A 23301-nucleotide genomic window follows, 5' to 3' on the forward strand; every position below is an offset into this window, starting at 1 on the left:
TGCACCTGTGCCCGCGCACACCCCACTCGGCACTACCCTCTCCTCCACCACCTTCCTGCTCCCCAGACGGTCCCCTCTGATGGGAGGTGAGAGAAGCCGCTACAGAGGTTAATTGTGATTTTATTAGTTGAGTCCTTGGGTCTGCAGGAGACAACTACCAATCCTCCCACCCCTCTCCTGGCACCCCTCTGGCCGGCCTTGGCCCTCTGCCCACACGTGGAGAAGGGCGGAGCCCCCCACCCGGGACAGCAGCTGGGGTGCGGCCCCTCATGGTCCTCGGCGCTCTGTATCCTCCAAGGCAGGGGCTCTTGCTCTGTCATCTTTGTTCCCACTGGCCGGGGTTTTGTGGCAAGTGAACAGCATGGAGAAAAGCCTTCTGTCCCTCCCCACACCCCACGGTCACCCGCAGCCCCCTCTTTGCCTCTGCGGAGCGCATTAGAAGAAGCCGATGAGGCCAGCGTCTGTGCTGGTGAGTCTGCTGCCCCGGCAGCTGGGAACGAGGCGGGGGCTTTGTGCGCCAGCTTGGGAGCAGGAAGGGCTGGCTGAGTCCCAAGGGCAGGTCAGTCTGTGAGGTAAAAGCCGCTGGGCACAGCGCCCTTCCTGCCCCTGCAGCACCTCCCACCCCCTCGGCCAGGAGGCTAGAAGGCTCTTGAAAATTTGCGGCCTGACTCTACGTCCCCATCAGGGAGGAGACCCGGCGCTCCCTCTGCTGGCCTCTCAGGCAGGGAGGGCAGCAGACTCCTTGTGGCAAGGGAGTCGAGAAGACCCCCCACCTCAGAAGAGGCCCAGGCGAAAAGATCCCCAGACCATCGATGGGCTGAGGGGCCGAGGGGCCCACAGAGCCCAGTCAGACGCTGGGCCCTGAGCCGGACGTCTGCGGGGCTGGAGCACCGACGCCGTCGCTGACGGTGTCGTGGGGCTGAGATGTCCTCAGCCTCGCGTGTCCCCAGAGGCTGCTGCCTCCTGAGGAGTCTGAGAGGCACGGGGGCGCCTGCCTGCTTCCGCACGGGCCGGAGTGTCGGAAAGAACGCGCTGGCACCCTGTCCACAGGAAGAGCTGTAATAAGGCCCTGGGCGTTGCAGGGCTCTCCCTGGCCCCCCTGCTCGGCACTGGAGGCCAGTGGGCAGTGGGACGGTTCTAGAGTCAGGCCTCTGCTGAGGAGGCAGTGGGGCCTTCAGGCTGAATGCGACGTCATGTTGTAGGAGGCTTTCTTCAGGGTCTCCAGGAAGAACTGTTCGTTCTCCAGGAAGTCACGGTCCTGAAAGGCAGGGCTGAGTGAGCAGCCACCCTCTGGTTCCCTCCTGCCCTGTTTCTGTGCACAGGGACGCTGGGTTGCTGGACTGAGAGTGAGCTGGACCCTGGGTGCCAGCCGAGCAGCCCTCCCTCGGGGCCCCTCTCACTCGCATCCTAGCTCAGCCTGGCTCTGGGAGTCAGTGGGGGTGGGGCAGGGAACGAGCACATGCACTGGAGTGAGACACCAGCGCTCACGCCCAGTGGGGCCACGTGTTCGCACGTGACTTCATCCCTCTAAGCCTGTCTGTAAACTGGAGACAATAACATGACCTGCCTGGTAGGGCTGTGGGAGGGTACAAGCTTACCAGGCACGGCACAGAGCCTGGCATGTAGGAAATGCTCCATCAGTGACGCGGTGAGCGTCTCTGAGATGTGTCCTTAAGCAGTCCGCGCTGCTGCTCTCCTCCAGGGGGTGGGCTCAGCCCTCCCCGGGGCCAGGCTGTGCTCCCTCCTGCCTCTGCCTGAGCTGCTTGTCCCCAGCGTGAACACGAGGAGCCCTAAGTCCAGGGGGAGTGGGTGGGCCTGGGCCGGGGTGGCATCTGCTCTGGGAAGCTCACCTGCTCAGCTGTGTGTTTCAGCAGCACCAGCTTGGCGTAGAGGTGCGAGGGGCCCAGGCCGGCTGGCAGCTGGCTGCACCGAGGAGCCGGGGGGACAGGAGCCACGATGGCTGTAAAGGCCAAGGAGGACGGAGTCAGGGACTGCAGCGCTCGAGAGCCCCTGAGCCACAACTACCGAAGCCCCCGCGCCTAGAGCCCGTGCTCCGCAACAAGAGAAGCCACCGCAATGAGAAGCCCGCGCACCGCGACGAAGAGTAGCCCCCGCTCGCCGCAACTAGAGAAAGCCCGAAGACCCAACGCAGCCAGAAATAAACAAACAAACAAAAAACCCAAGATGACTTTAAAACCCAGCTGCCCCCTAACCTGAGCACACAGGAGGCGGGGGCGGGGTGTTGCTGGCCCTGCCCTGCCCGGTGGGCTGGCCGAGCCGACGTCCCACCCTCCTGCAGCCACTTACCACTCAGGCCAGAGGCTGCCGAGCCCTGGGCCCTGGAGAGCAGCCCCACGGGCCCGGAGGGCAGGTCCTGTCGGATACGATCCAGCTGCAGCCGCTGCTGGGCCAGACTCAGATTCTCCTGTCCCCGTCCCCCCAGAGAGGACACAGCTGTGAGGGCAGAAGTCTGGGGGCAGGGGTGGGGGTAGGGATGCCCTGGGAGCGGGAGGCAGGAAGAGCCTTGCCTGGTGCACGTGCCGCTCCTGCTGCCGCAGCTGCTCCTGCTGCCGCTGCACCAGCTGCAGCCGGGCCTGCTGCTCCGCCTGCACCTGCCGGGCCTCGCGCAGGGCCCGCTCCCCCTCCTCGTACTTCTGCGAGGCCGCCTGTGGGGAGGCCGCCTGGGTCAGCTGGGCTGGCGGGGTGGGTGCACTGCCCACGCCCAGGGGCTGAGCCGCTGGGCACCTGGCTCATGCTCTCCACCTCCTCAGCGCGCAGCCTGATGCGCTGGGCGGCGGCGCCGACCCTCTCCTTCTCCAGCCGCAGCTCCCGGCGCTCCTGTTCCAGAGCCTCCCTCTCGGCCGCCAGCTGGTCCTCTTTGGCCCGGAGCTCACCTGCCCTGAGCTTCAGCTCTGCCTGTTCCTGGAGACAGCAAAGCCTCTCTGCAGCCTCCTCCCCGGAGCTGAACTGGGCTCTGCTCAGGGTTCCGAGGACCTGCTGGCCGCCCTGCCTCATGGCTGTGGCTTGGCTCCGCCCTGACTCTGGGAGGAGGTGGTGGGAGACCTGGGGCCAAGCCCCGCTGCAGCCCCTTGCCCCCGCGCTCAACTTCTCGGGAATCCGATTTCTAGAATATCTAAGTCACAGGAACGTGATGAGTTAATGAGCAAATGTGTAGAAAGTACCTGCGATGATACGATAAAAGGAAGTAGTTATTACGGTGACTGTTGTTTTAATTCCTATACTCCTGTTACCGCTGCGCTCTTTGCCAAGCTGACACGTCCTGACGGAGGGGCTGTGAGGCCCCGGGGTGGGGAGAGGGGCAGGGCTGCCTGGGCTTCCCGCTGTCTGGGGAGGCTCTGGGTCTTACCTTGGCCAGGCTGACGAGGGTGCCCTCCCGCTGGGTGTCCACCTGCAGCGCCCGCTCCACCGCACGCTCGGCCCGCTCCTTACTCAGCTTTTGCTGTGCACAGAACTCAGCCCACTCGGCCGCCAGGCGCCGCCGCTCCTCCCCACATTTGTGCATGACGGACTTCTGCTCCTCCAGCAGGGCACTCTGGGGCGAGGGCGTGAGGGCACAGGTGAGCGTCCCCGGGCGCAGGCACTCTGGGGCGAGGGCGTGAGGGCACAGGTGAGCGTCCCCGGGCGCAGGCACTCTGGGGCGAGGGCGTGAGGGCACAGGTGAGCGTCCCCGGGCGCAGGCACTCTGGGGCGAGGGCGTGAGGGCACAGGTGAGCGTCCCTGGGTGCAGTGGCAGGGACGGAGCTGAACGCGCTATGGCCGGGCTCACCCTGGCCCTCTCCATCTCCTCCCGCTCCACGGCCATCTGCTGGGCCACCACCTTCCTCTGCTCCTCCAGAGCGCGCTGCGCGGACTCGGCCTTGGACTGCTCGGCGTTCACCCGCCAGCGTTCCTGCGGGGCGGGCAGGGTCAGGGCTGAGGGCTCGCGCCCCCCTGGATGCTCCGCCTGCCCCCATTCAGGCCAGAACGTGCCCTGGGGAGCCGTGCAAACCGCCCTCCTCTGGCTTCTCCCACAAACACATCCTTTCCTGAGCGGTGAAAATGGGAAGGAGCCTGAGGCCTGCCAGGGCCCAGCTGCTGGGATTAACTGTGCTGAGGCTGATGGCTCGGGAACAGCTGCTGAGAGAGGCACCTTGTGGCTCCAAAGGGCCAAAGAACAGCAACATCCCTGCTCCCTGAATCGCCAACTACAGCACTGCCCGCCTGTCTCTTGTTATCCAACAGGGAAAGAGCACCAGGGTGGGCATGACACCATATGCCAGGGGACTCGGGGCACATACAAGCCTGGCCCGAGGCAGGCGCTGAATACAGCACCGAATGAAGGGCTGAATAAATGTGGTTCACGATGTAAAAACATCTGTGTCTACGTACTGATATGTCTACAGGATATATGTGATGTCGTCAATGGCTATCTCTGGCTAGTGGGTAATTTTTATTTTCTTTATTGTTGCCTGTTATTTTAATTTTTTCAATGAGATGTATCCCCTTATAACCTTGTACAGAAAAGGAAAAGGTATTATTATTATTTCTGAATTCATCAAATATTTATTGGATCAATTCCATCAGGGATTGCTTTTTTGTTTGGCATAAGGTAGGGGTCAATTTGAGTTTTTTCATAAGTACAGCCAATTGTTTTATTTTAATTTTTTTTTTTTTTGCTGTGCTGCCCAGCTTGTGGGATCTTAGTTTTCTGACCAGGGATTGAACCCGGGCCCCCTGCAGTGAAAGCATGGAGTCCTAACCCCTGGACCGCCAGGGAAGTCCCCATAAGTACAGCCAACTGTTTAAGCACGCTTATTAAAACATGGAACACCTCACGAATTTGCGTCATCCTTGCGCAGGGCCATGTTAATCTTCTCTGTGTTGTGCCAGTTTTAGTACATGTGCTGCTGAAGCGAGCACGAAAAGCCATGATTTTCTAAAGAACGAAGCTTGCTTTTATACCTGGAAGATACGTAGGGAGTTTAAATACGTTATCTGTTACAGCTCAGAAGGCAAGAGCACTTCTCCGAAAGTCCCAGGCATCCCTGATGAGCAGGTAGGAGCTGAATGGGGTAGGCCTGGGGCGCTTCTGGAGGTGGGGAGGTGGGAGCCCCTGCAGAGGCAGGAAAGGGCAGGAGAGACATTCCAGAGGAGAGTCCTGAGGCCCAGGAGGTGAGGTCAGAGTACAGCTGCCATCCCCTGGGTGCCCGGGGGAGACAGGCCCTGCGGCAGGAGGACGCGCCCCACCTGCTCCAGCAGCCGGCTCTGCTCGCCCAGGCGTGCCTCCATCTTCCCGATGACCTCCTGCAGCCGGCTCCGCTCCTCCTCCATGTCCCGCTGCTGCCGGCTCAGCCTCTCCTGCAGCGCTGGGGGCGGCCACAGGGCACTCACTGCCCGCCCACCTTCCCACCACGGGGGACAGGAGAGAGGCACGTGTGGCCTGCGGTACCTCGGAGCTGCTCGTCTCGCTGCCGGATCCCCAGCTCCCGCTCCTGGGCAGTGCTGAGGTGCGAGGCCTCCACGCGGGAGGACAGCTCGTGCAGGCTGCTGGAGAACTTCTCCATCTGCTCGATGATGCCATTCAGGGACCTGCGGGGGGCTCAGGTCACGGCGGCCTGTGGAGCCCAGCAGGGCCGCGCCAGGCGGGCAGGGCCTGGATGGCGCGCCTACCGCGTATGGGAGGTGGCGCTGGTGACGGCATCGATCTCCCGGTCCTTCAGCAGCTTCAGCCGCTGCAGCTGCTCCTCGTGGTCCTTGCGCATCTCCAGGATGGAGGCCCTGGGGGACAGCGGGGAGGGCGGCTCTGCATGGGAGGGGCCTGCCTCCGGGTGCTCCATGCTCCGTGGGCCTCTCCTCCCCATCTCCGGGCACTGCCTCACTTTCCCCGGCTCCTCTGCCTTATCTGTCTTGCTGCCTCCGTGCCACGTCCACTCTCTGGGGGCAGATTCCTTGTTATGCAGCAAAGGACACTCGACAGGTATGCCGACAACCCTTTCGTGTCTGGCCAGTCTGAGCCGTGTGAAAAGGCCGGCTCTGCCCCCGTCGGCCAACTCCCTCACATGCTTTTTCTTAGTTTTGCTCTCATCTAGAAAGGTAACCAGATCAACGCGCCAGGCACGACCTTTTCCAGGGCCAACTAGTTACTAGGTTCGAGAAGCGGGGCCGGTGAGTGGGTTCACCGGTGCTGAGTTAGCCCTTGGGCTGCTTGCTGCTGCCAGGCCCTGCCCAAACAGCTAGTGACCTTGGGCCCTGCCGGTATGCCCTCCCCGCTCTGTAGGAGTGATGGGTCCCCACTGGTGGGGTGATGCGGCAGTGAGCTCGGCTTAGGTCCTTTCCCAGAATGGAAGGGGTCGAGCCTCGGTCCAGAGGCCGCTGAGCCCATGGCTTGGGGTCTCACAGCAATTGGCTTCCCCTGGCCACCCTTGCAGGCAGCCCCCCGCCCCCGGGCCTCCCCCTCACCGCTGCAGCTCCCGGAGCCGCTCCATCTCCTGGTCCTTCTCCTGCACGGTGGCCGCCAAGCGCCGCTGGTGCTGGGCTGTGAGCTCGGCGCGGGCCTGCTCAGCCTCCTGGCAGCGCGACAGGTACTGGGCACACAGCTCCTCGTTCTCTCTCCGCAGCCGCTCTTCCCGTTGCTGGTACGATGTTTCTAGAACCTTGACTCGGCTCCTGCCCACAGCACACCCAATCGTGGGGCTCAGGAGGTGCCGGCGGCCACCCGAAGGGCCTCTCAGAGCACGGGAGCTGGGGCCGGCCATGAGCCACTGGAAGTCCGGGCCGGAGGAGCGGGGGGTACCTGTGGGCGCTGTCGATGAGCTCCAGGTCTGCCTGGTGCCTCTGCTGCAAACTTTCCAGCAGCAGCAGGTGCTGCGTCCGCTCCAGCTCGAGCTTCCGCACCTGGGAGACGGCGGGAGGGACGGGGTGTGTGTGTTGTGGGGGGCAGGGTCCCTCAGACCGCCTGGGGAAGCCGTCTAGCCGTCACGTGGCCCGTTCCCACTTCAGCCCTGCCCCCGGAGCCGGCTGCCCCTCTGCCCCGCACCTGGGCCTCGAGCTCCGCCAGCCGGGCCTGGCTTTGCAGGAGGTGGGCCTGGAGCTCGGCAGTGCCCCTCTGAAGCTGAGCCGGTGCCGCCAGGAGCTGCTGCTGGTACTCGGAGCCGGGCAGCAGGCTCCAGGCCAGGAACTCTGGGAGCAGGGACTGGAGGAGAAGGGGAGGGATGTTCCCTGTCAGGTAGGGGACAGGGACTCAGCTGAGCTCACCCACCTCTGGCCCTCACTCACTGGACCTCCCAGGCCCTGTGTCTGATCTGTGGCTGTAGACGGGGACAAGGTCATGACACCGAGAGGCCAAGGATGAGGCCCGGGAGAGTCAAGTGGTCACTGCCCCTCCCCTCGCAGGTCTCGTTGGGGAAGATGAGTCTCCCTTCCGCCCTCAGAACAGCATCCTCCCAGAAAGCATTCCAGATCCCTGGATAAACAGCTGAGTCCCAGCAGAGCCTTGGCTACAACAAAAGGTTATGACCCTGGCCCTTTCTGTCAGGCCTGAAGCCCCAACGCAGACAGCCGTTCTGGTTCCCGAAGGCTGCCCACCACCCACCATCTCAAAGGCACTTCCGGGTTACCCGGGAGGTGCCCCCGTGGGGCTAGGCCTCCTCAGGCCCGGGGGTCACCGGCGGCGCTGCACCTGGGAAACAGAGGCGGTGCAGTGGGAGGATGGCAAGGATGGAGGAGGCTTTCTAGACAGAGCATCAGGACACCTGCGGCTTTCTGATTAGAGCATTCCCAGCTGCCCCCACCTGGGTGCCACCTCACTTCCCTACTGATGCTGGCAAATCCGCACCCAAACCTGCCCGGGAGTGGCTCGGAAAGTGCTTGGCGGGGAGCGCCGGGGGAGCTAGCTGATAGCACGATGCATGACTCCCAGCGGCTTGTCAGGTTTGGCAGGTGTTGCCTCTGAGCACGTGAGAATTGTTCCATGGGCCCGAAACCTACACCTGTTGGTTCACCCTCCCTACCTGGACAGGCACAGAGAGCCCTGGGGCTTCCTGGGAGCTTGGGAAACCAATTGCAGGCTCTGAAAAATCAACAGCAGAGAAATGAGCAGGGGGCGCAGGGAGGCCCCGCGGGCTGGGTGTGTGCTCGGGAGAGCCCAGCTTCATTCTTCTGCCACGGCCCCCGAAGGAAGCTCTCAGTGTCTCTCCTCTACCCAGAGTTACACCCCTCGAACAAAGCAGAACACAAACCAGTGCCGGAGCAATCTCCAGGGGCTGTTCCCCTATTTGGGTCACCTGCATGGAGGGCCAAGGCAGCGGGGTTCCAAGTCACGGGGGACCTGAGGACACAGGAATGGGGGTGGCAAGCTGAAGAGCCTTCTGTGTAGGACGCCGGGAGCAGGGGAGGGTTGGCCCAGCAGGAAAGGAAAATGTCAGGTTCAAGTCACTGACTGCAAAGGCCTGGAGGCTGGTAGTTTACTAAGAGTGAGGTCTCAGCTGGGAAAAGGGGACGGGGACCCAGCTTCCGGCCCCTTACTCCGTGGGCCTGCTACGTGGTCTGGGATACCACACGCCACGCTGACCACGTGGAGCCCAGCACAGCTGTCTGCCGCTCTAGGGAAGGGGGCTCGGGCCACCCCACCGCACCTCCCCTACCCACAGCCCTGCCATGAATGTACCCTGAGGCGGCAGGCCGGGCAGGCGGCCTCTGCGCTGCCGTGCCTGGGGTCCCCCCGGCGGCTGCTGGCTCGAGCCCTTGGGTGCCGGCAGCAGGCTGGCTGAGGAAGTAAATGTTAAAGTGAAGGAGGCAGAAGGTCCGGGTTAGGCTGGACCAAGACGGGCTGGGACAAAGCCCACGAGTGAAGCTGTGTGGCCGCCCCTCTTCCCGCCTCCCCTCAGCCTTCCTCCTGTTCCTAACCATCCCATCTTGGTGATTCTCCTCCCAAGTCTGAGCGCCTGGCCTCGGTGCTCACTGGGACCACCTGATGGTGTCCCAGGAGCGACCACGTGATGGTGTCCCGTGATGGTGTCACGGGCAGCCAGGCCGTGTGCCGGTCCGCGCGGCTCGCTCAGCTTCGGCGGAGGGCCTGCTCGCTCACCCTCCCGCCGGCTCCAGCACCCTTTGGGCTCCTCGCTTCTCCTGTCTGGTGCTCCCCCTTGCTTCTCGGCTCTCGGGGTCACCTCGGTTTCAGGTCCAGGTCCAAACCGCCCTCCTCATTCAGCCCAACCCCAGGGCTGGGTGACATCCCTGGCCTGTCACGCAAGCGCCCCGCCTCGCCTCCCCTTCGCTCCAGCCGCAGAGCACCCTGCTGCTTCCTCTGGACAGTCCTGGCCTCGCCAGCCCCTCAGGGCCGTCCACATTCCACGGCCTCCCCTTCTCGAACACTCCCCAGGAGCGCGAGTGGGTCCAACCCGCGCACGCGTTGCCTGCCTTAGCTCGGTCAGCAGGGCAGTTGGACACCGGGTGTCCCGCCAGCCCGAGGGCGCTGTGGACAGAGCCCCTGCTCAGAGGCACCGGGATGGCTGTGTGTTTGCCATAAGGGCGCCCTCGGTCTCCTGCCCGATCAGGTCAGCACCTGTCCCCACAGCAGTCAGGGAGTGAGCGCCGGCAGCCCCTCAGCTCCCTTGTGCTTTCATCTGAGCAAAGGCAGGGAGCCAGGCACTCTCCCCATCACCTATAGAAGGGGAGAAGCACGGCCGAGAGGCGGTGCTCTGCTCTGAGGCACGCTACGGGCACTCCCAACTGAGGCACCGAGACAGCAGGGTCCTCCTTCCACTAGAGACAGCGGCCCTGGGACTTCGTCGGTGGCACAGTGGCTAAGACTCCGCGCTCCCAATGCAGCGGGGAGTGGGTTTGATTCCTGGTCAGAGAACTAGATCCGACTTGCCGCAACTAAGAGTCCGCGTGCTGCAACTAAAAAAGATCCCACACGCCTCAACGAAGATTCCGAACGTGGCAACAAAGATCCCACGTGCTGCAGCTAATACCCAGCACAGCCAAATAAATATTAAAAAAAAGAAAATTAAAGGGACAGCAGCCCAAGCCCCTACCTGTCGGAAGGCAGCGCCCCTACCGAGTGCTGGCCCTTACAGGCTGCGTCGTGCTCCTCTCCGGACAGACCTTGGGACTTCTTCCGAGACAGGGCATGGCTCAGCCAGTCCTCCTCCTTCTTCCCAGACGCTCCTGGCTGGGAAGGCTGGCTGCCTTTGGCAGGAGAACCGGTACCCTCGGTTGGTGGCTGTGCCCCCAAGGAGGGCGGCCCGGCCGGGGCAGAGTGGTGGCTGGGAGCAGAATGCTGGCTGGCAGGAGGGGGGCCCCTCCGAGCCCCCCTGGTCGGGGAGGAAGGGAGCAGGTCCAGGTCTTCGTCCTTGAGGCCCAGCCAGTCAGCACCTCCCCTCCTGGGCTGGGTAGGGCTGGATGCTGCTGGGGTGCTCTGTCTGGAGCCTGGTTCTCCCTTGGGGTCTGTGCCGCCTTCAAAGAACCTACTTCAAGACAGAGAAGTGGGGGGGTCTAAGGCAGGGCAAGCAGTCTGTCCCAAGAGCCCCCTGACGGGCCTTTCCCTCCACTGCTGGGGGTGACTATGGGGTCCATGCTAAGAAGTCGTGATGCCCGGGGCCCTGCACAGCCAGAGCCGCGGCAAGCTGAGTGATGTCCGTAGAACACCATGAACACCCACGAAAGACATCTTGGATTCCGCCCATTTTCCCAGCGGGCAACCTGCCTCCAAGGCCAAGCTCCTTGCAGGCCCCGCTTACCTGACGGACTGCCGGCGGGACTGCCGGCCCTCGGAGGAGCCCACGGTGGGCTGATAGGCCCCAAAGGTGAAGTCCTCGTCACCCCCGGGGTCTTCTTTGTCTGTGAACGAAGGAACCTGTGATCTAGAGCAGGGGGACTCAAACTCTTCTTCTGTAGCTGCAGAATTCTTTGTTTAAGAAAAGCTGAACTGGCAGCCTGATGGGTAAGACGAGTGATAGGGAAGCTGCTGTGGAGAAAGCAGGGTGAGGGGCTGGGCGTCTGTCAACACTCAGGCTCCAGCCTACAAAACATCACCCAGGAGCTGTTAAGAGTGTGCCAGTGGGCCCTGCCGCAGACCCCCTGCAGGTGAGGCGTGGTGAGCCGTGCGTGTCACGAGCATGATTCTCGACAGATGGCCCGTGGGCCGATATTCTGAACGGAGGAACACTGGTCCAGGGCAGTGTTTTTCAAACTGTGAGCTGCTGCCTATTAGCAGGTGGAAATACTAACTGAATGAGTCGCAACCAATGTATTTACTAGTCAAACAGCACATAAATAAGTATTGAATGTGGTGATTATTATTTCCAGACATTTTTTGTCTCAGTAATAAATGGGAATAATTAAATGTGTGTCATGATGTAAAGCTTATTTCTTATTATGGCTTGTGGTAAAATCCTGTTCTGGGGGTCCACTCCCCACCGCCCCTGCCCCACAAGCTCCTCACCCTGTGGCCGCTGATACTTCTTGTCCAGCTTGAATTCCCGGTGCTCCCTGGTGCCCGGACGGGCCAGGAGTTTGGCGGCAGTGCCCCGACCCAGCAGCTCATCCAGCTTGGAGCGGGCAGGGAGGGGCCCTTCCCTGCAGGATAGGACATAGGGCTGGTACATGAGAACACAAGGGGCTCCTGGGGGGCCCCCACTGTACCCTCCCTCTCGCTTTTCCCTGGCCAGGGAGGGACTCTCCGCTCACAGGGACACTTACTGGTCTCCCGTGTGCCTCCTCTCTGCTTTGGGGCTGTCTCCAAACCCCAGGGTGGCCATGATGTCGTCCCCATCGTCAAAGAGCAACTCTTCTTTCTTTCGGACTGGAGTGTTCCCAGGAGTTAGAGGGATAGAGGGCGCTAAGGGACAGAACACAGGGCACAATGCCCACAGCCTTCTGGACGCAACGTGGGGGGCGTTTCCCTGCAATCCTGGCCTTTGGGTGGAAGAGCAGCCATGGCAGTGTCTGGTCTGCCCACAGCACCCAGCTTCCCCAGCCCCACTCCCACAGCCCCACCCCCGGGCTCATGCATCCCCCCTCCCCGTTCCCAGAGACTGATAACCTCTTGGTCCAGGATCTGAGACCTGTGGTCCCTGCCTGGTGGGGTGTCTGGCTCTGCACCGGAAAGTTCAGTTAGCCAACTGCACCTGCCCCGGGAATGGGTAACACGCCCACCCCACCTTGATCTCTGGCCGGGGCTGGGCTCTTTACAGAAGCTGTTTTACTCTCCGTCCCCGGCAGCTTCTTGGCGATTCCTTCCTCATCATCAGAGAGAAGTCCTGCCAACGGGTCTTCCAAGTCTCACGGCCAGAAGGGGAAGCAAAGGGAAGACTGCACACTTCGTTCAGGAAAACAAGTGCTGTGCTGTGCCAGGGGAGTTATTGCTCTACTGGAGAATTCTAGCCGCTCTGATACCTATACAAGCCGCTCGGCATCTGGGGGCCTGGGTTAGCGGGGCTCGGACACAGACCAGGCTGGGCCAGGGGAGAGGAAGCAGGGAGAGTAGCCCGGGCTTCAGGGCCTACACTGAGGCATGAGAAGAGAAGTAAAACTTCCACGCATTCATGAAGGAAAAGGAACTTTTCCCCACACTTTATAAAGTCTTCAGTTTGACACCTGGCTTCAAAGTCCTTGCAAATAAGTGCCCCAGACATGCCAGCCAGTAGAACATAATTAGTCCCTCCCTGAATTCATAAGGAACAAAACCAGCGGCACGAGCTCTCTGCTCCTCTTCTGACATACACAGTGGCCCGGCCTCGGGCAAGCCAGTAAGCATCGCCCAGCCTACTGCACTCTCAAAACTGAAGCACCCCAGGTGTGACTGCAGGGCCTGTGGTACCTTCGAAGGAGAACTTCTTGTACTGATGCCCAAGGCTGGTGGGAGAGGGAGATGGCTTCTTGGTGGGAATGGCATCTCCTGCAGGGAACAAAGAGAAGGCAAGGTCACAGGCCTGGATCTCTCCTGGCCTACATTCTGCCAGACCAAGACTGGGACCACTGGGCTGGCGCACACTTCTACCTGGAGGCTGAGGGCTTGTGGCCGTGGACACAGCCATGGGATGGGTCTACACCTCTCCGGTTCTCAAACAGGCTTCTGGCCGGGAAATGTGGTCTGGAAGCTACCTCTGGCCCCCTATTCACAAGTTGCTCCAACAGGGACATAGGGACATAGGGACATAAATTCTCCAATTTAACTCAAATGGCTTCTCCAGGAGCTGCCATGTTGGACTTAGAGGGACTGGAAGAGCCGTAGGAAGGAGGAAAGCTCAACTTGTCTCCCTCCCCCACTATAAATACTCTAACACACACGCACACAATGAGCTCCTGGCCTCTCCATCCCAGGCAGAGAAAACCCACAGGGCTGAGAGCTACCCTCTAAGCACCTCCCACATCCCCAAAATGTCCCTTGATTCGCGGACCTACGTCTCACTCACGTTTCTCACTGGCTGTTAACACACCAGCAGGTTTAAGAGGACTAGGCTGCTCTTCTTTCCCAGAACCCTTTGCAGACCTTTTGCTTGAGGCTAGATTAGACTTCTTCAGACCCAAGAGATCAGCATCCATTTCATCCAGATCCTGGAAAAGCAGGGAGGAGGGAGGAATCCCCACAGGTGCTCAGCCAGCAGGTACTAAACACCCTCATGCTCTGAGCAGCCTGGTGAGGGTGTTGCCTCCAACTTCCATATGGAACAAATGAGGACTTGGGGTGGGGGACTGAACAAGGACAGAGGCAGGGCCAAAGCCCAAAGACTCAACATAGTCGATCTCAGATAAGCTGAAAGGTCTCAGGTTGGTACTCATATCAGCCCCACCGGCAGCTCCTGCCTTGATGCTAGAATGAGAGGGTGCCTAAAACCTGCTTTCGGCAGCTTCTCACAAAGGCTTAGCAAATGTCAAAGCTATTTGCAGTAGAAACGAAACAGCAGGATCCTGGGGTTTAAGGCTCCCCGAGGGACTACCACTGGGCAGTGACAAGGGACCTGAGGCAAGAAGATAACCCTCTGTCCAAAGTCAAGAAAAATTTGATCTCAGGAATTCCCTGGTGGTCCGGTGGTTAGGACTCCGCGCCTCCACTGCAGGGGGCCCGGGTTCAATCGCTCCCTGGTCAGAGAACCAAGATACCGCAAGCCGAGCAGCTCGGCCGGGGAAAAAAAAAAAAAAGAGGCATGAAGAAGCCTGCAAAATACAAAGCCTTTAAAAAAATGTCTTTTTGATCTGGATTCCTTAGGCTGCCTGGGTCAGGGGAAGCAAACTGACAACAGAGGCAGAGGTATGAGAAGGATGCTATTCTGGGTCAATGAATGGTCTACAGTAAGGGCATTAAAAACCACCATAAGCAAGCTGGGAGAGGAAGACGGTCGGGGACTCCCTGGTCGCCACAAGCCCTTGGTACAGACTGGGAGCATGACGATTTTGATAAGTGCGGTTGGCGCTCCAAGGGCGGTTGGCAGAAATGTGAGGAAATAAAAGAATGAGAAAACTATTCAGAAGAAAGGTGAGTTGGGAAAGATAACGGAACCAAAGGTAAGCAGAGTGGGTGGAGGGTTCAGCTCGTGGTTCCGGAATGAGAGACTCAGAGCCACCACTATCGACTAGTCAGAGGACTCGAGGGTCACGTCCAGGGGGCCCAGCTGCCTGGTCTTGGGGAGGAGCAAGTTCAAACTGAGGTTAAAGAAGCTGATTCTGGAGCCAAGAAGGAAACAGACTCCAACCCTTCAGGGCCCCACAGGGCTGAAAGCAAGCGCTCAGCCCTGGCCTGTGGCAGCATGGGTTAACCAGAAGGGACATGAAGCGGAGGTCAGGCGGGAGGATGCTGCTGGACAGAAGGGGAGGGAGAAAACAGGACCACTCAACGTTTTAGACCCCAGCCAGGCCACCCGAGCCCCATGAGATGGTGCTTATGAATTTATGTCTTAAAATTCCATTGCAAAGATCAGCTTGGGGCTTGATCTGACAAGAGGACAGCTGTACTAAAGGGGATTTGGCAGGGGATGTGAGGAGAAATCTGGAGAAAGATTAAGAACAAGATTTAGGAGGGAATTCCCTGGTGGCCCAGTGGTTAAGATTCTGGGCTTTCACTGCCATGGCCCGAGTTCAATCCCTGGTGAGGGCAGTGTGGCCAAAAAAAAAAAAGAACAAGATTTAGGGGAAACGGTCTCCCCCTTTCCTCACGGGGGGAGGCAGCCCCATTTCCCCAGAGGCCTGTGACGTGACTGTGTCTCTGGGTGGGTGAATTTCCATAAACCAGGAAAACTGATTTATACCCAGAGGGGCAGGGAGGGCAAGAGCTCATGAATGCCATTCTTGCATGAGGTGGGGCTCAGAAATACAAATTGTAAAAGAAGAAATGAGAGGGAGAATGAAGGCTTGGCACAAAATAGTATCCCACCCCGTGTCCCTGGCTCCCCGAATTGTGCAAGCTGGTTCCTTACCTTCATGGCCTGGAGCAGAGCCTGCGGGTCTGCATCAGAGATGTCTGAAACCTACAAGATGGGAGGTAACGAGGCGTGTTAGTCAAGGCCCAACAAAGCTCAGGGCCCTTGTTGCCTTGCTTCTGTTAGGGCAGGAGCAGAGCTGGGTCAGGGGGCATAAACTGGAGGGTCCTGCCCTCACTTGGGGCTCAGGTATTGTAGGAAGTCAAGCCTGCCCAGTTGTGGACACCCAGAAAGCACTGCCACTTTCCGGTCCTCCCAGCAGTAAGTGCACAGCCATCATAGGACTCAAATTAGGCTACTTTCTATCCACGTGATTGGACAGCGTGGAGTTTATTATGGGAAGCACAGTTAGAAGTGGCAACATCGAGCCTAAAGCAGTTGCTCGGAGCTCTACTTTCTAGCTCATCTCACTGGTAGGAAGGAAAACGATGCTGCCTTGGGTCCACTCAGCAGCCATTCATTCATTCATTCATTCACTCATTTATTTATGGCTGTGTTGGGTCTTCGTTGCTGTGCACAGGCTTTCTCTAGTTGCAGCAAGCGGGGGCTACTCTTCGTTGCAGTACGCAGTCTTCTCGTTGTGGTGGCTTCTCTTGCTGCAGAGCACGGGCTCTAGGCACGCGGGCTTCAGTAGTTGTGGCCCATGGGCTCAGTAGTTGTGGCACGAGGGCTCAGTAGTTGTGGCTCGCAGGCTCTAGGGCACAGGCTCAGTAGCTGTGGCTCGCGGGCTGAGTTGCTCCGCGGCATGTGGGATCTTCCCGGACCAGGGCCCGAACCCGTGTCCCCTGCATTGGCGGGCGGATTCTTAACCACTGCGCCACCAGGGAAGCCCCAGCAGCCCTTTGAAGAACAAACTGGCTTCGCAGGGACTTCTAAACCTCCGTGGGCAGCCCCTTGGCACAACACTCATCTCACCGTCTCTGGGGATAAGTAGGGTCAGTGAGGAGCGGGGAAGGCGCCAGGCTCACCTCAGCATCAGCTCCTGCCAGGCCTGCCCTGCTGCTGAAGGCATCATCTTCCACGAGGGACCTGCAAAGAGGCAGAGTCAGCACCCACCCACGAATGGTCCCTAGGGCACTAGATGATTCTAAGGAAGGAGAAGTGGCTTAAAGAGTCCAAGTGAACCTGAATAGACTCTTCTCTGGAAGAACAGAGTTGCTGAAAGGAATTTCACAGGTCACCTGATGCAGTGATTTTTAAACTTTTTTAAAGCAGTAGAGCCCTTTAAAAACAACAGGTAAGAGAGAAAAACAGAACTGCTTGGGCTAAAATGAAGGTGGAGGGCAGAGAGCTCACAAAGTGTCTCCCTATCTCGCAACTCTCAGGAGGACAGACACAATCTGGGAGGCACCTATCTAGGCCTATCCTCTTATTCTGACGGTAAGAAAATTGAGGCTCAGAGAGGTTCAGGAATTGCACAAGTTGACACAGTAAATAACCGATGTAGGACTAGAAGCCAGAACCTCCGACCCCCAGTTCAGTTCTCTTCGCACTCCTCCAGGCTCCTTCACTGCCCAGGAGCTGACGGGAGGACCGGGAGGTGGTGACACTACAAGCGGGGCCCACAGTGAGTGGAAAGTGGTGGGTGGGTGGGGGCGGGGAGGAGCATTGGGCCTGAAACGGGGCTTGGATGCCCAGCCCAGCCCCGTGCGCTCACTTTGCTCTAGCCCTTGAGGCAGGGAGCACCTGAGTTGCACCTGTGGCGTCTCTGGCACGTGAAGCTAGTTTAACAGGCTTCTCAGGCTGTGTCGCTGGGAAAAAAGAAAACAAAAGATGTGATTCGGTCACAGAGAACTGGAGTCAAGGGGAAAAGGATTGCAAGTTCCCCACCAAGCTGTCTCCCACACCTTCCTACTGAAAGAGGGGCCTTTTTGGAGGAAGGAAACTGGCCCTGTAGGCAGGTCCCTTAAAAACCAGAACGGGGGAGGGAGCGGTATGTTTCCAAGCAGGAAGTCAACCCAACTGGTGCCAAATGAAGAGGCTACTCCCATGCCACCGCAGCCCCATGGAAATGCAGGAACAAGGCACTGCCATCGTCCACGGGCTTGTGCTTTGTGGGTTCTTATGGGCCAGGTGCGGGGAACCTCGGCCTTGTTGTCCCTGGTGAGCTGTGCATGACCCCGAAGCCCTGCTTCTCCATGCAGCAGACATGGACACAGGGTAAGGGACTAAAGTCCAGAATATAGAAGGAACTCGTACAACTCAACAATAAAAAGATAAATAACCCAATTTAAAAACTGGGCAGGGCTTCCCTGGTAGCGCAGTGGTTAAGAATCCGCCTGCCAATGCAGGGGACGCGGGTTCGAGCCCTGGTCCAGGAAGATCCCACATGCTGTGGAGCAACTAAGCCCGCGTGCCGCAACTACTGAAGCCCCTGCGCCTAGAGCCCGTGCTCCACAACAAAGAGAAGCCACCGCAATGGGAAGCCCGCGCACCGCAATGAAGCGTAGCCCCCGCTCACTGCAATCAGAGAAAAGCCTGCGCCCAGCAACGAGGACCCAACGCAGCCAAAAATAAATAAAATAAATTTATAAAAATTAGAAAAAAAGAAAACTGGGCAAAGATCTGAATAGACCTTTCTCCAAAGATATAAATGGCCAGAAAACACATGAAAACATGTTCAGCAACATTAGTCATTAGGGAAATGCCCATGGAAATCACGAGATGCAACTTTTCACCCACTAAGACGGCTATAATCAAAATGAAAATAACAAGTATTGGCAAGGATGTGGAGAAACTGGAAACCTCTTACACTGCTGGTGGGAATGTAAAATGATACAGGCGCTGTGGAAAATAATTTGGCGGGTCCTCAAAAAGTTAAACATAGCGTTACCATATACCCCAGTAATTCAACTCCTGAATTCACACCCAAAAGAACTGAACACATACGCCCACACAAAAACTTGTACCTGGAGGTTCATAACAGCATTATTCATAATAGCCTAGCCAAAATGTGGAAGCCACCCAAATGTCTATCAACTGACGAATGACCAAACAGAACGAGGAGATATATCATACAATGGAATAGTACCGTCCAGCCGTGGAAAGGAATGAAGAGGGGAATGCTACAATGTGGACAGACCTCGAAAACATTATGGAAAGTGAAAGAAGCCAAATGCAAAAGCCTCACACTGTATGATTCCATTTCATGTAAAATGTCCAGACTAGGCAAATCCATAGAGAAAGAAAGTTGAATAAGTGGTTGCCTAGGGGTGGGGGAGGGGAGAATGAGGAGTGACACTAATGGGGTGGAGTTTCTTCATGGGGTGATGAAAAAGTTCTGGAATTCGACTGTGGTGATGGTTGCACAACTCTGTGAATATACTAAATGTCACTGAATTGTACGCTTTAAAAGAGTGAACTTTGGGCTTCCCTGGTGGCGCGGTGGTTAAGAATCCGCCTGCCAATGCAGGGGACTAGGGTTCGAGCCCTGCTCCGGGAAGACCCCACATGCCACGGAGCAACAAAGCCTGTGCGCTACAACTACTGAGCCTGTGCTCTAGAGCCTGCGAGCCACAACTACTGAGCCCATGTGCCACAACGACTGAAGCCCGCACACCTAGAGCCCGTGCTCTGTTAGCGAAGACAAGCCACGGCAATGAGAAGCACGTGCGCTGCAACGAAGACCAAACGCAGCCAAAAACAAATTAATTTAAAAAAAAAAGTGAACTTTATGTGGATTTTATCTCAATTCAAAAAAAAAAAGGGCAAGCCTAAATCAGGGGATTCCAGCAAAGGCGCACTTACTCTCATCTCCCAGGAGGTCACCAAGGACATCATCGATGGAACCTGGAACAGAAAAGGGGCCACTGTGACTTCAGGAGGAAAGAATGGTCCTTAGGGCCTCATGTCTTGAGACCTCATCCGGGACCTCAGAGCCCTCAGAGGTTGGGACTTAGGCTTGGCTCTCTCTTCACTGGCCATGAGATGTTTTCTAACTCCTGGCAACAAGTCACAATGCTTTGTTGAAAGACCCCAGGGTGGAATTTGAAAATAACTTTCTCAAAGGATGATGGTGAAGATTTTTCAGTAGAACCTACATGCTACGTGACACACTGGCCAACAAGCCAGTCTTCCAGACTCTGAACAAAGCCCAGATGCTTCTTTGGGAAAAGTGTTCAGGATTTCTAGGCACATATACAAGCTTCTTTCATACCAACAGTCTCCTTGTCCCCTTCCAGCTGAGCGCCCGCCCCTGCCAAGCTGGTTTGAAGACACACCACCTTGGCCACTTTCCGATGCAGCATATAGGGGAAACCCAGGTGTGAATACCGAATTAGTTCTCAGCTCAAGCTTAAGTGCCTTTACCACCCTTAACCCCAACGGTATACTTCTAGATACAAATACTTCAACAAGAAGGATTTTTTTCCCCCAAGTTCCATCTGTTGCTTATTTCTGAATTACTCCAAGGGCCAATGAGGCAGCACAAGGAATTCCCTAGGAAAACCAGAGCTGCCTATGGGATTATGGGGAAATCAGCAAGACTCACACTGAGAACATTCAGACAGACACGTCTAAGTTATGTGTGGACCCAAAGTGGGGGAATTATTTTTGGCGTAAGGGTGGTGTTCCAGCTCCACTCACCTTTCAATCCCTTCTTGGTTTTTGGTGCCTAAAATGGGAAAAACAAATCACATTAACAAGATGAGACAGTGAACGTGTACTGAAACCAACAATGCAGAATGAACTGTTTTGCCTTTTGCCAAGTCACCAGAGGAAAAGGTGCACCAATGGCATTTATAGACAGAGGCCCTTTATGGTTTTCTGAGTTTTGAGAATAGACTCATTCAGAGCATGAAAAGGGCCCCCACTAACCAGCAGTGGACACCACTGTGGGTGCCATCCGGTGGGCAGAAGTCTCTCCTTTTCCCTCAGATTTCCAGACGCCACACGCAAACCCTCCCAGCCAGCCAGGATGTAAAGTTTTCCTCTATTCCATGTCCCTGACTCTTCAGGATCAGTGACAGACATGTAAGGATGCTTTCAGATGAACATTCAGAGGCTCAAAAAAGATGCTCGCTTACTGTTTAATAAGAAGTTTTTTTTTTTTTTTCCGGCCGTGTCACATGACACGTAGGATCTTACTTCCCTGGACCAGGGATCAAACCCACGCCCCCTGCGTTGGAAGCGTGGAGTCTTAACCACCGGACCGCCAGGGAAGTCCCATTAATAAGTTTGATATCAATGCCCCTAACCATCACTCTTCTTTGGGGCCACCCAGCCCCCAAAGTACTTCATGCAGCTAAGATCTTAGAGGTGGGAGTAGGGGTGAGGGCAGGCTCCCATTTCCACACACCTACTCTGCATTCTGCCTACCATCTCAAGGCTCTGGGGGCTGCCTGCAGCTCCTTCACAGCGCTGTCCAGCTCATTTGAACTCTGCCCATCAGGCTCATCCTCCCTAATGAAGAAAATTAAAGTGGCTGCTTAAAAATTATTTGGATTTAACAGTGGTTGAGTCCAAGGTTGATCAAGCCTTCTCTCACTTTACCCATTCAAGAGATCAAAACATTTCCATCAATGAAAAATGCCTTGTAGGGCTTCCCTGGTGGCGCAGTGGTTAAGAATCCACCTGCCAATGCAGGGGACACGGGTTCGAGCCCTGGTCCGGGAAAAATCCCACATGCCGTGGGGCAACTAAGCCTGTGAGCCACAACTACTGAGCCTGCGCTCTGGAACCTCCGAGCCACAACTACTGAGCCCGCGTGCCACAACTACTGAAGCCCATGCACCTAGAGCCCGTGCTCCACAAGAAAAGCCACCGCAATGAGAAGCCCGCTCGCCGCAACTAGAGAAAGCCCGCATGCAGCAACGAAGACCCAAGGCAGCCAAAAATAAATTTAAAAATTCCTTGTAGGGTGAGCAATTCAGATGAGAAGCGAAGTGTTCTGGGTAACTCTTCTCTTTTCTTCTCTTCAATATTTATTTATTTATCTGGCTGCACCGGGTCTTAGTTGCAGCATGTGGGAACTCTTAGTTGCGGTATGTGGGATCTAGTTCCCTGACCAGGGATCGAACCCAGGCCCCCTGCATCGGAAGCGCAGAGCCTTAGCCTCTGGACCACCAGGGAAGTCCCCCTGGTAACTTTTCGAGGCCTGGAGATTATTCGAAAAAAGTGCAGTGGTCCTCATCCCTTACTCTGAAAGAGAATGCAGAAAATGGCAGGTACCCATCTCAGAAAGGAGGTGGGTGCCTAGCACTAAGGCCAATACACCTTCCTAGGCAACACCCTGACTACTTTCCTGGCAGCGTTCAGAGCAAAGAGCAGCTGCAAATGCTGGTTACTCTTTGATAGCATTTTCACTGTCGGTGGAAAAATTTCCCTTCACACTAACTGTAAATCCGACTCACTCCATTAATAGAGAACTGTTTTCCCCAGAATTATCATTCTCTCCCACCTCCTCCTCAACGTTGCCGAAACTGACCTTTGGCACAGCTTGGAAGAAAGGAGTGGGAGGTGGGCCTCTCTAGTTCTCTGGTGTCGGCCTGTCCTGTTATTAGAATGCAAAGTTTATGAGAGGTTACTGTATAGGGGCCACTCTGAATGGTTGTGTTTCTCTTTCTCTGTAATGCAATGTTCACGGCCTACAAGGCTCAACACGTTTTGTCTCTTATCACATCCAGGGGCGTCTGCCATCTCCTAGCGATCCTCTCCCAGCCTCCCAGACCGTGGGAATTTCTAAGGGAGCATTGCAAAGGCCTCGGGGCCACAAAGACCATCGCGTCATTGCATCTGCTCAGCCATCTTCGTGCCAGGCGTTTTAAGATCCCGAGGCCGCCCCTTAGTTAGCGCCCTCCCGGAATCACCCCCTCGGTCTCGAGACTCCCCGCCCCTCCATGCGCCACCCCCTCCGCGCGCCCAGCCCGTCTCGATCCCGAGCGCAACCTACGATCCTTCCAGCCCCTGAAATCCCCCCCGTTACGCGCCATTCCCCTTGGAGGCGCAGCCGCTTGGACGTGTCCCAGACATATCCGCTGCTCCAGGCTCCACTCGAGCCCAGCTCAATCAGGCCTCCCGCTTCGGAGCCTCTAGATCGCCAATCTCTCAGTCGCCCGGCCTCCGGAAGCAAGGCAAGGCGCGAAGCACTCTGGGGGTTGTAGTCCTAGGCCCGCTCACCTGCCGGAGCCAAGGGAACCTGGGGCACCGAGATGAACTACATTTCCCAGGGTGGCTCGCCGCGGCAGTTAGTTGGCGCCCGGCCTCTTGTTTGCGGCTTGACGCGTTGCTAGGAGCTGCCTGAACGCTCCTTTGCGAAGCGGTCGCAACCGGGATCCAAGGCCGGTGAGCTTCTTCCTCCCGGTTTCCCTGGGGAACTGCCGGGGGCCTGGGCTCCACGACCGAACACTTCCAGGGACTTCCCTGGGGGTCCAGTGGTTAGGACTCTGCGCTTCCACTGCAGGGCGCATGGGTTCGATCCCTGGTCGGGGAACTAGCATCCCCCTTGCGCACGGAAATCAATTTTTTCCAGCTCTCTTCTGAGCGCTGACTTGCGGAGAGGTGGAGGGCGTGAGAAATGTGTCAAGAGTGGAAGACGGACGTGGTGAAACTATAAATATGCATTTATTCCACACCCCAAAGCTTAGGAAAGTAGCTGTGACCTTCCTGTTCAATTGTGAAAATCAAAGCTGGGAAGCCAGAATGAAACCCAACACCATCACCTAATAAAGACACTTTTTGTGTTGATTACAGATTTTATTAAGGGTTTTTCAGTTTTACAAAAGAAGGAGAGGTTAGTGGTTTGCCTTATTCGCAGGCCCAGCAAAGCTGGTGGGTCACTGCTGTCCAACCATGATTCTCACGCTTTGGACCCCCCGCGCCTCCTTGGTACCCCCACCCTCACTGACACGTCCTGCCAGGGATGGGTAACAATACATGCTAAATG

General features: G+C 57.3%; 1 protein-coding gene and 1 non-coding gene across 2 annotated transcripts; both read right to left on the reverse strand.

Annotated features, from left to right (window-relative positions):
• Positions 1-1174: 1174 nt before the first annotated feature.
• On the reverse strand, positions 1175-22138 carry FBF1 (Fas binding factor 1). The gene is made up of 29 exons (XM_065897065.1): positions 22037-22138; positions 20004-20031; positions 19167-19208; positions 17077-17170; positions 16388-16448; positions 15417-15467; positions 13443-13560; positions 12824-12901; positions 12165-12284; positions 11704-11842; positions 11447-11580; positions 10743-10842; positions 10038-10472; positions 8666-8764; positions 8238-8326; positions 8010-8068; positions 7037-7192; positions 6794-6894; positions 6460-6666; positions 5671-5778; positions 5450-5589; positions 5248-5366; positions 3788-3910; positions 3368-3553; positions 2746-2922; positions 2529-2666; positions 2308-2425; positions 1851-1960; positions 1175-1258 (listed from the first exon to the last, which is right to left on the reverse strand). The coding sequence occupies exons 1-29, from the start codon at positions 22136-22138 to the stop codon at positions 1175-1177; spliced, it is 3516 nt and encodes a 1171-aa protein (XP_065753137.1).
• Positions 4817-4920, reverse strand: LOC136139554 (U6 spliceosomal RNA). The gene has a single exon (XR_010657077.1). It is a non-coding gene; the product is annotated as a U6 spliceosomal RNA (small nuclear RNA).
• Positions 22139-23301: the final 1163 nt, after the last annotated feature.

Source organism: Phocoena phocoena, chromosome 19, assembly GCF_963924675.1.
Source record: "Phocoena phocoena chromosome 19, mPhoPho1.1, whole genome shotgun sequence".
In the NCBI taxonomy this organism is placed as follows: Eukaryota; Metazoa; Chordata; class Mammalia; order Artiodactyla; family Phocoenidae; genus Phocoena; species Phocoena phocoena.

Bases quoted from the DNA above. Each gene is read 5' to 3' on its own strand.
- FBF1 (XM_065897065.1), bottom strand. From the start codon at position 22,138: ATGGTCTTTGTGGCCCCGAGGCCTTTGCAATGCTCCCTTAGAAATTCC. The intron at 19,209-20,003 runs GTGAGTGGAGCT...TTTCTGTTCCAG, and splicing joins AACCAAGAAGGGATTGAAAG to GTTCCATCGATGATGTCCTT. The intron at 2,426-2,528 runs GCAAGGCTCTTC...GGACGGGGACAG, and splicing joins AGGAGCGGCACGTGCACCAG to GAGAATCTGAGTCTGGCCCA.